Source organism: Neolamprologus multifasciatus, chromosome 20 (genome assembly GCF_963576455.1).
Source record: "Neolamprologus multifasciatus chromosome 20, fNeoMul1.2, whole genome shotgun sequence".
NCBI lineage: Eukaryota > Metazoa > Chordata > Actinopteri > Cichliformes > Cichlidae > Neolamprologus > Neolamprologus multifasciatus.
This window is the reverse complement of record NC_140458.1, coordinates 18,235,698-18,251,521: the sequence shown is the minus strand read 5'-3', so window position 1 is coordinate 18,251,521 and position 15,824 is coordinate 18,235,698. Positions and strand designations below refer to the sequence as shown.

The window sequence follows — 15,824 nt, the reverse complement described above, 5'->3', positions numbered from 1 at the left end:
ATGTCCTCTATTTAGTACATCAGGACTTAGTACGGTAGCTCACGTAAGTCAAAACATATAGACCAAAACAAATGTCCATTACAAAGGACATAAATAAATAGGCTGGTTCTCAGGAGGATCACCCACTAAAATAATCAAAACATCCTGGGATTGCGCCGGTTCTGCCTATTCTGGTCGAATGACACAAATTCTAAAGACTGTTTCTGCTATGGCACAGGCAGCGCTTTCATTAACATCCTGTAACAAAACAAATTTTTTTTAAAAATTAAAGAATTATTTTTCACTAATGCATACCATTTAAAGATGTCAATTTAATAAGGTATAATTTGAAACTAAGGGGAAAAGTGTTGCATGCATTTTCTGAGTGACTAAGTTGTAAAAGCCTCATTTTTTTTTTTTTTGAAATGCACGTGAAAATCCCATCAACTTAAACTGCATGATTCAGTTCTGTGTGCACCTTCACCAGTTTCTGTAGATCTTAATTGATCCAGTGAAAACCAGTGAAGTTGCACACAGAATTGGATCACGCCATACTTTACAGCATACAACTCAATTTTTGTTTTAAAGTTAGGGCACAGGGTGACATTTTAATAAAATAAGAATACATTGATTTACAAATTTCATAAACCCATATTTTGTTTAGAAATAAACAAACTACATCAAACATTGTGAGTGAGAAAATTTACCATTATAAGAAACATATTAGCTCATTTTGAACTTGATGAACTGTCCTGCCTATGGTCTATACCTTTCACTAATTGATACCACTTGATTCAATACAATATGAAAAATACAACAAAGACAAAGCAGGACTTAAGGGCAACTAGAATTCTCCATCAGACAAAACATTATCAGCTGCTCTCCTTAGTCCATGGACATTTCCAGATGGGATGCTACACAATAGGAAACTTTGTACCTTTGTTGTAATGTTTTTCTTAAAATAAAAATGTAAAGAAGAAGATATATTTTGTGGGTTCTATAGTGAATAAAACATGGGTTTATCTTACGGTGAATGCCCTGTGTTTAAACCCAGCCTCTGGCTGGGACCTTTCTGTTTGGAGTTTTCATGTTCTCACCGTGAATGCGCGGTTTCCTTCTGGGTACTCTGACATGCCTATTATTTCTGTTCAAACATGTACAACAATCAGCAAGTTCCCAAAACAATCCAAAATCCTTTGGAACAGTGGCAAGGACAGCTAGTCTTTACTGCTAAACATGCACCAGCAAATCCATCCAACACAGTTTTATATGTGAACAGGATAATTGTGCAACACAGTTATTTTGAAAGTTAACTTTTTAAAGGTCAGATAATGTTGCCTGTGTGTCAGACTGAAACACATTTATTACCAATTTGATAACTTACTTTATTATTCTTCAAAACAGAAATTGACCATCCAATAGTAAAGTGTCTTTAATTCTTAATCAAAAATATAATAAAAGTATAAATCTAATTAATATGATTGATGAGAAATTTAGTTTGAGTAATGAAAATTATTCTAGTGTCTGGATTTTTTGTGTGTAGACATGATCACACACGATCACATGATCACCCTTGGCTGATTAGTGTTCCCTTGAGGCCACTGAATTAAACCTAGTCATATTCAAAAAGCACTGGTCTATAGGGGAGTTACTGGAACACGCGTGGCTGGTAGATGACAGGGCCTGCAAGGGTACTCGCTATGTTCTTTTTTCTTTTCTTTTTTTTATCCGAATAGGTGGGGTAGACATCCGGAGGACAGAGGCAGAATAAACTGGGCGAGTTCCCTTGCCCATCAGCTCCATCCAAGCTCTGTGCTGCCTACTCGATAATACTCCTAGGATCAGAGAACAAACTATTTAAACAGAGAGCTGATTCAGACTTCCTGTATTGGGGTGCTGGTTCCACAGACCAACAAAAGTTAATTTAACCTTTGTTAAAGTTGAGTTATATAAGTCAGCAAAGCTACTAGAATTCACAGTGCAAGATGGAAACCACTGGCTACACTAAAGAACAGAAAAATATGTAAAAGCACAGCTCTCAAAAAAAAAAAAAACAACCCAACAAAGACAAACTTTGAGCAGATGAAACCAATTTCGGGAACAGGATATGATTACATCACTTACAGGCGAGTTTTACCACTCCATATTAGGACTCACATTTTTGGAGGTTTTAAACAATTAGCTGAACAAAGTGTAGAAGTTAGCTTAAAACACAAATTCTCAGCAAATGAAACTAAATATTTGCTGGTTTTTATAGTTTTTGATGAACTGTCAGAACAGTTGTGCTGCCCACGATGATCACCACCATCACTGTTCGTCAGCTATAGCAAAGCTGAGCACAGTATGAAATCATCACATCAGAGCAAACTGTGTTGATACCAACTACTCATAATCATAACCATGTTCTCATTGTTTCAAGTATATAATTTATTCTCATTACAAAACCAACAACAGAAATCATAACTTGCCAGAGACATGCATATGGCTCAATCGCCTATTTTTCCTCTTTTAAATACAGAACATGGGAAACCAACCACTGTGCCACATGATTTGTGGTGGTCAGAAGAAAAATCCTTTTACAGCCTTTAAGTATTTTAATTGCAAGATATGAAGAAGAACCAATCAGGATAATTTGGGGTCATCTTTCAAAGATAGCAACCTTTTGACCCCTTTTTGATGTAAAAGTGATGCCATGTCTATATTTTAGAATTCTAGTTGAAAATGACTTTACTTTATAATTAAACATTCAGGATAAGGCCAGATTTGTGCACTGGGAATGACTGGATGCTTGATCTTGAGCTCAAGCTTCATAGATTTTTCCTAGATACATACACAAACAAAAAACAAACAAAAACTAAAAAACATTCAATTAATTGCATGTTTTGAAAAAGGACTTAAAAGTCATTGGTTTGAAAACACATTCATATCTTTGTGACAGGAAAAAGGTCAACAGAGAAGTTCTGAGAAAGAATTCGCAGAAGTGATATTTCTGAAATGCACTATGCATACGGTATGTGTTTCCTTTGTGACTTTCCTATTACATCCATGCAACCAATACATTACACATACACCCATTCACACCTGCTGATAGAAATAAACACACACACACACACACACACACAACAAAACTAAGATAATCAAGAGCTTTTTCGCTGCATTTCAAAGTTACCTGTCAGTATAATACACACCAAATAGTTCAGAAGTCATAGTAAATTTACAAAAGATAATCTGCCCAAGGCAATTAAAAACAGACATGATGCACACTTTCCTGTGGCTTTGTCAAAAATGGAAATGGAAAGAGCAATCATTCCCCTTCATTCCACGGGTTGATATTCCAAAGGAGAACAACATAGAAAAACTGCAACAAACCAGATTGGACCTCACTCGTATCAACAAGTTGCAATAGAAAAGTCACTTTTCATTTTTGATGCTCTCACTTTCTGCTGGTAACTCCTCCAGCTTTTGATGGAAAGTGCAAGTGCCCAGAGTATTCCCTTTCCTTGCTCAATAACTTCAGAAGAAGAAACATTTTTATACTCTTGGCTACTCAGTTGCATTGGTTTGGTGTTTGTATGGAAGTAAGGCCATATGCCATGACAGAAACAAAGGGCTAACCACAAACACGCTTTTTACCCTCACAGGCTTAACGGCATGCCGTGATTTTAGACATGCACTGACAACACCTCTGCCCTATGATCTCTTTCCACCTTCATAAGTTGTAAAAAAGTTGCAGAAGACGCATAGTTTAATTGATTTATCTAGATTTAGGCAAAACTAAAACAATAGCTATGTCTTCCAGTGTACGCTCTCTTGTAATGATGAAAAAAGTAATGAATGACTATTAGATCCAATCAGTTTTGCAATATAAATATAAAGTGGATGCTGACACTGTATCTTTATCTTTTTTAGCTGCTTTAAGGTCATTGTCAAAATGAAAATAGGGATATGAAGTGACTAGTGATACTAACATTTATACAGCACTTTTCATTCATAGCATACATTCATATGACACATTTTTAAATATACATCAAGCACTTTATCGTTCTCACATGCTGTATGTGGGCAATTTAGAATCCTCAATTAACCTAACATTCGTGTGTTTAAATGTGGGAAGATGCCAGAGTGCTCTAAGGGAACCCAGACAGGCAGAGAAGGAACATGCAAACCCCACGAAGAGAGGAATAATGTTCTTGTTTAGCATGCCAACTTGCTATGACTTTGTGTCCTGTGTTTAAATGGGTGTCCTTGATAACTCAGCATTGCAACTAAAATATTGACTTTGTTCTATATTTTTAAACATAAGAAATAATGAATAAAATTTTACTTTTGAGTTACTACCTCCTGATTGCGATTTTAACCTTCAAGTGACCAAGTAGATTAACTGACGAACCTAGTGCCTCAGGGTTTGTCACACTGTGATTTTTTTCATTCTAAAAATGTTTACATTTTCCATAAAGATCGATTGAGGCTAATGTCTACCACAACAGGAAAGACCCCAGGTGCAGGCTGTGCAAAGATACCTCCGAGACAATCCTGCACATAACAGCAGGGTGCAAGATGCTAGCAGGCAGGGCATACATGGAACGCCAAAAGCAAGTGGCTGGAATAGTATACAGGAACATCTGTGCCAAGCATGGCCTGGAAGGTCCCAGGGTTAAAATGGGGTACACACCCTAGGGTGGTGGAGAATGACCGAGCTAACATCATATGGGACTTCCAGGTATAGATGGAAAAACTGGTGATGGCTAACCAAGAGGAAGATGGCTGTAATGAAATATAGTTATACCAAGTAATAGCTACATCAGGAAGAAGGAACATGGGAAGCTGGAGAAATACCAATGTCTGAGAGAGAAGCTCAAAAAGATGTGGAGGGTGAAGGGAACAGTCCCTGTGGTAATTGGAACACTTGGGAAAGTGATCCCTAAATTGGGGGAGTGGCTTCAGCAGATCCCTGGAAACAGATGTGAGGTCTCTGTTCAGAAGGGCGCAGTCCTAGGATCAGCACATGTACTGTGCAGGACCCTAAAGATCCCAGGGTTCTGGTACAAGACCCTAGCTTGAAGGATAAAGACGGTCTGCAGAGTGAGTGGGATTTTATATACACACTACTGATCAAAAGTTTTAGGACACCCTAATTTTTCCAGTTATTTATTGCAATTCAAGTCGTTCAAGTACAATGAATAGCTTGAAATGGTACAAAGGTAAGTGGTGAACTGCCAGAGGTTAAAAAAAAAAAAAAAAAAAAAATGTAAGGTTCCCCGAAACTGAAAAATAATGTACATTTCAGAATTATGTAAAAAGGCCTTTTTCAGGAGCACAAAATGGATTAACAATTTAATCTGTTCTGCAACAATGGAGCTTGATCAAGCCTTGAAGCTGGTGCTACTAATTCCTACAGCTGTTCCAACTTTTCTGGATTACTTCCCCCTCTGTCTGCATATAAGCAGTGTTGGAACACACTGTGGTACCATACCCTCGTGAGCATCAGTTGAACAGTATTGTACTGCAGAAAGTAGTGTGATGGTACACAAATGGTGAGAAAAAGGCGATTAACAATGGAAGAGAGACAGACCATCATAACACTTATAAATGTCGGTCTGTCCTACAGAGAAATAATAATAATAATAATAATAATAATAATAATAATAATGGATTGCATTTATATAGCGCTTTTCGAGACCCTCAAAGCCCTTTACAATTCCACTATTCATTCACTCTCACAATCACACACTGGTGGAGGCAAGCTACAGTTGTAGCCACAGCTGCTCTGGGGCGACTGACAGAAGCGAGGCTGCCATATTGCGCCATCAGCCCCTCTGGCCATCACCAGTAGGCGGTAGGTGAAGTGTGTTGCCCAAGGACACAACAACCGAGACTGTCAGTCCAGTTGGCTCGAACCGGCAACCTTCCGATTAGAAGACGAACTGCCAACTCTTGAGCCACGATCGCCCCAATGCAGAAACCGCAAAGAGAGTCAAGGTGTCAGTGAGTACAGTTTCCTTCACCTTCCAAAGGCTCAGAAACAAACTGTGACAGGAAGAGGTCTGAGGACCCAAAGACATGACTGAATCAGAGGACAAGTTTCTGAGAGTTAACAGCTGTGTGATAGGCGGCTGACAGGACAACAGCTTCATGCACAGCTTAACAGTGGTATTAGTAAGAAAGTCTCAGTTTCAACTGTGAAGAGAAGACTTTGAGCTGCAGGTTTGACAGGACGAGTTGCAGCAAGAAAGCCAGACATTAGAATAAGACAAAGAGGCTTGGCTGGGACATGAAACACCACCATTGGACTACTGAAGACTGGAAGAAGGTATTATGGACTGATGGAACAACATTTGAAATCTTTGGTTCATCACACAGGATCTTTGTACACCGTCATGTAGGTAAAGGATGGTTCCACAGTGTGTGGTATCAACCGTCAAACATGGAGGAGGAAGTGTGATGGTCTGGGGCTGTTTTGCTGGATCCAGGGTCGGTGACTTGTAAAGAGTGAGAGGCTCCCTGAACCAAAACCACAGCATTCTGCAGCACCATGCAGGACCCTCTGGTATGTACCTAGTTGGTCAGGGATTCATCCTACAGCAAGATAATGACCCAAAACATAAGTCCAAACTACGCCAGAACTACCTCAGGAACAAAGAACAAGATGGTGAGCTTGAAAACATGGAGTGTCCAGCACAGTCTCCAGACTTAAACTCCATCGAGCTGGTTTTGGATGAACTGGACAGAAGAGTGAAAGCAAAGCAACCTACAAGGTCCACATTTATGGGAACTTCTGCTACAGATATGGGAGAATATTCGATTTCTATTGTAGAAAGAAGCCACGACTGTGTTCAGCTGTTATATCAGGTGCTACTTTGATGAGTCAAAAGTTTAGAATACATTTTGGTCTATAAATTGATTTTGTTATTACATTCATTTCATTTCAGTGTGCAATAAGACATTAAACCGCAAAATTTTCAATAAAAACCTGGAAAAACTAGGGTGTTCTACAACTTTAAACCGGTAGCGTGTTTGTGTGTGTAACCAAAACTTTTACAGGACTGTATGCAGTTCTGTGAAAATTAAAAGTAACTGTCAAAATGAATATAATGATATGAAGTAACAAGTAGTGCCAGTGGAAACTGTTGGCTGAAGGCAAAGGAAGAGGAGAGGGGAAAGGTAGGTTAGGAAGCAGCAGGAAAGAAGAATAGGCAGGAATGTGGAGAGAGTAGGGACTCTACTGTGACTTTGGTATTTAATGGTTTATAAGGTCTCAATGAATGTCTTGACAAGAGCCTATGAATAAAATGTATTATTGTTACTCTAAATGTAGGGAATAGAACTGGTAATGGGAGAGAGTTGGCTGATATGATGAAGAGAAGGAAGGTAGATATATTGTGTGTGCAGAAGATCAGGTGGAATGGTGATAACTACAAAAGTACAACTGAAGTGGTAACTGCAGAGGTGTTTGATGGAACCTCTGGACAGAGGAAAGAGGACAAGGAGACTTGGTGATGCAAAGAGCAAGTACAGTAAATTATTCAAAGGAAGAGGTTGGCAAATAAAAAGTGTGATAGTCAGGGAGATTTAAAAACTAGACAGGAGTATTGGAGCCTAGGCATACGATAAAGAGAGAGCAAAAGCAAAGAAAAAGGTTTATAGTGAATTGTATGTGAGGAACACAACACAGAGGAATGACGAAATGAGTGAAAAGAGTCAGCTGAAAAGATGGAAGGAGTACTTTGAGGAGCTGATGAATAAAGAATCTCAGAGAGGAGGAAAGAAGTGAGAGAAGAGTGAAGAAGAGTACTGGTAGTGATTTTCAAGAACAAGAGTGAAGTGCAGAGCCATAGTAATTACAGAGAGACCAAGCTTTTGAGCCATACCATGATGATTTAGGACAGAGCTGCTGGAGGTGACAATCAGCAAACAGCAGTATGGCTTTATGCTGAGAAAGAGCACTACAGATGCAATGTGAGTGTTGATGGAGAAGTTAGACATGAGAAGGTCAGAAGGAGCTTCGGAGTGTCTTTGATGTTCAGAGAAAGCAGATGATGGGGTACCAAAAGCAGAACTGTGGTACTGCGTGAGGAAATCAGGAGTAGTAGACAAGTATGTGAGGGTAGTGCAGGAAATGGGGACAGTGAGATAGTGGTGAGGTGTGCAGTAGGAGTGACAGATAAAGGTGGGGCTGGGATTACATCAGGGATCTGCACTGAGCCCCTTCCTGTTTGCAGTGGTGATGGACAGGCTGACAGCTGAGCTCAGGCAGGAGTCTGTGTGAAGTATAATATTTGCAGATAACGCTGATCTGTAGTGACAGTGGGGAGCAGGTACGAGGAACGAAAGTGAGATGGGTGGGAAGGTGAACAAGAGCAGAGGTAGTTAAGGTAGATGAGTTTATTTTCTAGCATCAACCATCCAAAGCAACAGAGAGTGCAAAAGAGAGGTGAAGAAGAGAATGCAGGCAGGATGTTCCAAGATGAGTGTCAGGGGTTATTTGTGACATAAGATAGGAGCAAGAGTGAAAGGAAAGTTTACAAGATGCTGTTGAGGCCTGCTGTGGTGGTTTGGAGACAGAGGCACTGAGCTGGAGGTGGCAGAGTTGAATATGTTCAGATCTTCACTGAGAGTGAGCAGGGTGGACAGGATTAGAAATGAGCGCATCAATAAGTTGGTCAACAGAGGTGCAGAAGGGTGTCATGAGAGAGACGTCCTGAATGGATAAGAAGTAAAAAAAAATCTGTCCATAATTGAGCCTCTGGAAACTACCAAACAATGGCTCGAAACGCTGGCCACTAGGCTAAAGTGGTTAGATCCATCCAGCGTGTACTCTCAGGACAGACCCACCTAGGAGCAATAAATTGGCTACTAACAGCAGACACTTATCCAGATGAGCTAATAATTCAGATCATAAAGAATCCCCCACATTTTGTCTCAAACTAAAACCAAACAATAAATAGATATCCTTATGCCAACTTCTGCACTGTAATTTGTCACTGATCACAAGAATTATGGCGTTGAAATTATTTTACTATATTGTAAAACATCATTCACATAGTTCATATAGCTTAAACATCCTTCACTTCCATATTATTATTATTTTTCTAACATCACTGAAACCAATTTTTTTTTTCATGTATGTATATTAAGAAATAACAGACAAGGACTGTTTAAATGTCATTTTGTTTGTACAACATGTATTTTAAATCTTTTTTGCATAAAAATGGTTGAAAACAATACTTGATAACAATAGAGCATTTCAGAATATCTAACATGGATAAAGGAAACAGTATTAGTGTGAAATACACAAACAAAATCATAAAAAAGTATTCCTGATAGCACACTCGGTCATTAGAATACCAACTGAAATAGCTTGGTCGCTTGAGGGTTAAAAATCCTGGGTTGCTATGCCTGGTAAAGCTAATCGTCTTTCTGCTTTAAAATGAAGGTGAAGCTGCTCAAGTAACAGATGCAGATGTAACTTCAGATTTGTCCTTAGGAAAAAACAAAACATGAAAAAACAAATAATTGTTCTATCTGCAAATGTTTAAAGCTTGAAAAGCATCCCCTACTGCACATTTTCTGTTGAGCTAATGAGCAACAACAAGAATATGTTTTAGGTAACACAGATTGAAGGTTTGCTTTAGTGACTAGCAAACAAACAGTGTGTTTGAGGAAAGAAAATCCTTCTGTCTGCTTTGAGATTCTGCATCAATTCTTTACGGTACATTTACTCTGCAGCGCCTGTTTTACTTTGGTTTTTAGTCTGTTAGCATGTTTCTGCAGCTCCCTTTATTCTGACTTTTACAAATCCTGCTAAAATCTGTGTTCAACAGCACACCCTCGTCATCTTTATGCGTTCTCACTGATGGTTAAATCACAAAACTGAAACTTGAAAACACATCGACACCATATAATGTGATGGCATTTTGTTGTGAGGATTGGATAACAATTCTTGGTTTCTCCAGTCTCAGTTTGTTATTTATTCATGTTTTTAAGTCAATCTAAAATGTTTCAGTTGTGAACTGTGCCATGTACTGTACCACTACAGGAGCACTAAAAGGTGTTTATGGGGTCCACTGTACCTCCATTTGATCATAAATGACCTGTTGATACTTGATTAATATGACTCAGCAACAATGTAAACACCAGCTAAATGCATTAAACAACCTTCCACATCTTTTCTGGAACTAACGTTTGTATTTCTGGAAACTTTATGTTGTTGTGAACTAAAACTGACATTCTAATAAAACTGGTGAGTCAACACGAATGCTGGTTTGAATCTAGCTGAGCACTTTTTTACTCTCATCAGCCACTGCTGCTGGACAATCATCAGTTATTCCAGTATGATGATGACATTAAGATTCCGACTAAAAGCGGGTTTATTACGTCCTTTGGGATTCTGTTTGTCACAAGCCCAACATCCTTTGTATTCAAGACTTTTCTAAATGGCATTTTTTAAAAATCTTAAGCTTAGTTTATTTGTCTGTCTTGGTTTTCCCAGTGACTGCATATTATTTACATGTATGTTTCTCCTGTTATCGAAAGTCAAGATCTGACCTCATGTATGCTGTTGAATTTAGAGTGAAAATTGGTTGACAGATGGAAATACATGCTTACCATTCCAGTGTTTTAACACTACACTCACAAGTTGCCACTCACTGCTTAATAATACCTTCCATTGCATCAAATGCCACAATAACTCAAGCACAATATACAATACATCTGTAGGCTGCCCATTGTTTTTTTCCTTCATCATCTCTAGTTACATGACACAGTAAGGCTCTCGTGGCAGATGAGGTTTAGTCCTGCAGCAGGCTGGTAGGTGGGAAAGGAGCCCTTTCTTCAAGTCTTTATTAAGGAAGAAGCAGACGATAGGATTGACTCCCGCTTGGGCAAAACTCATCCACACAGTGGTGGAGAGGTACCGGTGTGGTATTGTGCAAGCCTTGACAAACACCCTCCAGTAGCAAGCTACTATGTAGGGAGACCAGAGCACCAGGAACAGTAATGTGATCACATAGAACATCCTGCCAAGCTGCTTCTCCGCTTTAAACTCCTCCATGCCTAAGAGTCGCCGGTTCTGGTTGTGCAAGTTTTGCCGTATTCCCAGCAGAGTGGGTGGCATCGGGCCCCTACCGAAACCCGCAATCCAGTTAGCAGCTGCTTGGCCTGTAGCTCCTGGCCCATGAAAGGTCCAATTCTGACTGATAGCTGGCACCATCTGGACTGGCTTCATCTTGCGGTGCTTGTACTCAAAGAGAAGTAACTTCATGTAGACGACATGTGTGGCTAGAATGAGTACAGCAAGCATTAGCATGAAGCCCAGCGTGTCATTAGCCTTGAAGTAGCGATGCTCAAAAATGCACTGGTCCTCCTCCCGAATGAATTTATAGGTGCCCACATCAAAAACAGGCGGGAATGCCATTGCCACAGATAGCGTCCATACCATGCACACTACCGCCACACATGTCCAGAACGTCATGCGCTTCGAGTAAAACCGGTGGTGTGCAATGGCCATGTAGCGTGTTACACTGATGCAGAAGAGCATGAAGGCAGCATGGAAGCAGAAGAGCACTGCCATGAAGGCTACCACCTTGCAGCTCAGCACGCTGTAGGTCCACGCTGAGCCATTTTTTATAGACACCAGCACAAAGGGGAAGCAGATAGCTGAGCGAATGCTGTCTGCCAGGCACAGATCCAGGAGGAAATAGTAAGGTGCCTTATGCAGAGCCTGGTCCCGGAGTACAAGCAGAGAAACCACCAAGTTCCCCACCAGACTAATGCATATGATCAGCCCAAGTAGCACCAGTTTAATATACGTAGAGATAACGGAGGATGAACTGTCTGCTACCATGCCTTCTGCAGTAGCCACCACTGCTGCCATTGGCCCGACAGGCCCTTCACTGCTCTCATTTCCATTTGCCATCCCAAATGCCCCCCCACCCATAACACTTTTTTTTAGACAACAAAGTCACCACTCCACCACCACCTCCCTCGTCTGCCGATTGTTCCTCCGTACTCGTGGTTGCTTCCTTTTTGCAGTTTACACTGAACAGGAACACCTCAAGACACATTGCTCCATTTCGAGCAAAGTCCCTTCGTTGTTGTGACCTCTCCTCTTGCCTCTTAATCCTCACAGGGGTCCTGAAAACAACCAGAAGAGATCAAGAATTAGGCGTTTGATGGCTCTTCATCAGAAATGAAAAATCATTTCAGTCACTCATGTATTACTAGCACAGATTAAAAGGACAAAATAACACATGGCTTCTTTTTCTCTAACGCAGAAAACACATTTTTGGTGGCAACGTCAAAAACATACTTAAAACATAATTCAGAAATGTTCAACATGACTTTGCTGGGAGTTTTCACGTGTTAGTCTACAAATGAGTACTGAAAATCATGACAATTGGGCCATTTCATATATAATCAACCAAATTTGAGAAATAAAATCTCACCCTCACCCTTAAGAGTCAAATTTTTAAAAAATATTTTTTTAATTTAAGAATTGAAGTGAAATCCCACAAAAAGAAACATGTTTTCCTTGCAATTATTGCTAATGCTTGCAAGTATAAGCTTAGAGGATCTGAGGAACAAAGGACGCAGTGATAGCTTTCTTTTGTCCCTTTCCTTTTACTGAACTTTAGCGGCAAATATCCATTTGATGTGACACTTGTGTTCAGTGTGTCATGTACCTAAAATTTAACCAAAAAATTAAACAAGGTGTGAAAAATCATTTTAAAAACAATAATAACAGTTATGAAACAAACCAGTGCTAGCTGGATTGGGACATATAAAACTAACTGAATTAAAATAAAAATATACAGGAAATATCTTTATCAGTTTGGTCAAATTTCACAACCTTTATTTTTGACTAGGGACAACTAAACACTGTGAATAAGCTGTATTTATATTTTAACATCTACACTGAAATTCTGAAAAATATCTACTACTAAACACTAAAGACAAACATGATCAAATAATAAAAAGCAATAAAAAAAACTACTCAGAGTGTACAGGCTTATACTAACTCTGATCGTCACAGTGTCTTCATACTTCTGATACCCTGTGTGATGTTCAGCCCTTTAAAGTTTATGTTATTATCTTCTGCAATTAGGAAACTAACTATAATAATGAAAATGAAAAAGTGAAAAAGCGGAACAAAATATTGTCTAAGGATTAAGAGAATCTGGACAAATGTCTGTAATCATCAGACCCTCGGGCAGCACTGTATTAAAAACAGACATCACTCTATCGTGGACATCACTGTGCTCAGGAACACTGCCAGAAATCACAGTCTATGAGCACAGGTTGCTGTGGTATCCACAAATGCAGGTTAGAGCTTCGCCATGCAAAGAAGTCACATGTGAATAGGCTACAGAAATGCTGTTGCCTTCTTTATGCAAAAGGACAGAGGCAAAGTGGAAAACTGTTCCTGGGTTCTTGCTGGAAAACATGGACCCTGGGTTAAAAAGGAGAGAGACCATCCACCTTATCAGTGTTCATGTTTAAAACCCTGCATCTCTCATGGTTTGGTCGTGATCTAGTGACTATAGAAGAGGGGACCATCTTTGCAGCCATTCCCAAACTCTCTGTGAATGGTACTCATGGCCATTGATCAGTGGTCTTTCATCAATGGTCATGACAATTTGCACATTATTGATCAAGAAACTGACCTCATAGCCCATTGTTCGCCAGTGGTGCTACTTTCAGTCATTATATACTCTTTGTAAGGTTGCGGAAACCTGCAGTCAGCTGAGGCTGGATGAGTGATGAAAGGTTTCTCACACTGAAAACGCGATGTCCAGATGAACAGAATCAACTTTTGGGGGTTTTAAGCATAATCTTAAGGTTACGGTATAGAGGCATACATGCCAACCCTCCCGATTTTCTGGGAGAATCCCAAATTTCAGTGCCCCTACTGAAAATCTCCTGGAGCCACCATTCTCCCGAATTTCTCATGATTTTCCACCCGGACAACAAAACTGAAAAACCATATCCCAGACTGGCCCAGCCAATTCCAGTTTCCAACAATGGGTACTACTACTGTAGCTACTTAGTTTTAATATTACTCTTATTACTCTTTCTGGGTTGCAAAATAAACTTTTAACATATTTTCAGGCGAGAATGTAGCTGTGTAAACTTCAAATATCTGAGCCGGGGAAATCAGCAAATTCCCAGCACATCGTTTTCAAACCCCCAAGGGTTATGACAATGCTGCTCAGGTTAAACATGATATACAAGTCACTTAAACAACTTAAACATGTTATTGTTTGGCCTTTTTCAGTGTTTTATTTGTTCGTGAGTAAATGGATTTGGCTGAGATTAAAGTAATTAGATTAGATTAGATTAAATAAAACGTTATTAATCCCTCGGGAGCAGTAGCGGTTTTAGATACGGGTGACACGGGCGGTTGCCCGGGGCGGCATCGTGGTGGGGGGCGGCATCACGGGCATTTCCAAAAAAAAAATAAAAATGCTCGTACTCATGCTGCCCTGACGTCAGCCAGCGCATATTGGGAATGGCATAGGCACCGATCGGTTTTCTATCGCCCATTTGCTGGGAGTAAGGGCGCCCTTCGTTTGCGAGGTGCACCTGCTGCTTGCGGCGCAGAGAGGAGAGGGCGGGGTGGCGGGGGATACTCTGACCGGCTGGAGCAGCATCTAATAACCAACTCGCAAAATAAAACAAAATAAAAACAAACCAACAAACACGAAAACACCAGACATTATAATACAGACTTATAATTTGCACCGATGTTTTTTCGAAATTCTATACGCAAAAAGTGAGCGCGAGAGCCTTCGGTGCGCCTGCTTACTGCAGAAGTCAAAGTAAACTTTATTGTCATCTCCGCTACAGTACAGTATATAGAGAGACGAGACGACGAGGCTCCAGTTACAACAGTGCAAGTAAACAAACAATATATATAAGAAGAGTAAGAAAATAAATATACACTTTAGGACTGTAAAGGGATCAATAACAATTTAAAATTTACAGTTTGTTGATTTAAAGTCTCACACACAACCCGTCAAAAGGGGAGGGGCCTGCTGCTTCCAAATAGAGCACATTTCATTTATAATGTTGTAAATCCAAGTCCATCATGTATTCATGATTTGAATCCTGGGTTGTGTGAAATCTCAGAAATGCACCTTAGACAAAGCGAATCTGTGAACTAAGGTGTAGGTGTGTTAGATCATGTTGTGGTGATCCTCGGGTTGAGGGATGGGTGTTCATACTGGAGTGCAAAATTAAAACCAATGGAAGATGGACAAGAAAAGTTCAAAGCCATCAGGTCCTCAGTTTAGAAAAAAGAGAAAAGAAGAGGAGGAGAAACGAGAAAAAGATACAGGTAAGCAGATGTGTTATTGGATAATGGCAGGTCATCCTGAAACAATCAGAATCAGAATACTTTATTAATCACTAAGGAAATTATGTGCGTTACAGTTGCTCCAAGAAGAAATGGTAAAAATAGCAACAGTAACAGACTAAACTCCAAACAATACATTATGTTACAGATTTTAATATTAATTAGTCATTGTCAATTGTTGATTTGTCCTGTTCTCATTGTATGACAAATTATGATGGCTGTTTGGTAGCCGTTTGCATACTATGCATACTCTCTCTCTTCATATGTGTGTGTGTGTACAACAGTTTTATGTTAATGTACAATCCTCAATATGTTTTGTCTGTGTGTGTGTGTGTGTGGGGGGGGGGGGGGGGGGGGGGGGGGGGGAGAGTGTTTGCCCAGGGCGCCAAAAAGGCTAGGACCGCCACTGCTCTGGAGGGTTCTTCCGGGGTTTCACACAGCTGAATAAATGTCAAACAGTAAACTGATTAAACGGAAGTAAATGGTAAATGGT

The 15,824-nt window shown here is 39.9% G+C and overlaps 1 protein-coding gene across 1 annotated transcript; it reads right to left on the bottom strand.

Moving 5' to 3' along the window:
* Nucleotides 1-1,682: 1,682 nt before the first annotated feature.
* gpr173 (G protein-coupled receptor 173) lies at nt 1,683-12,022 on the bottom strand. Its single transcript, XM_085145088.1, has one exon. The coding sequence runs from the start codon at nt 11,912-11,914 to the stop codon at nt 10,730-10,732; it is 1,185 nt and encodes a 394-aa protein (XP_085001214.1). The 5' UTR covers nt 11,915-12,022; the 3' UTR covers nt 1,683-10,729.
* Nucleotides 12,023-15,824: the final 3,802 nt, after the last annotated feature.

What these genes read in the sequence shown, in the direction of transcription:
- gpr173 (XM_085145088.1), bottom strand. Translation starts at nt 11,914, where the DNA reads ATGGGTGGGGGGGCATTTGGGATGGCAAATGGAAATGAGAGCAGTGAA.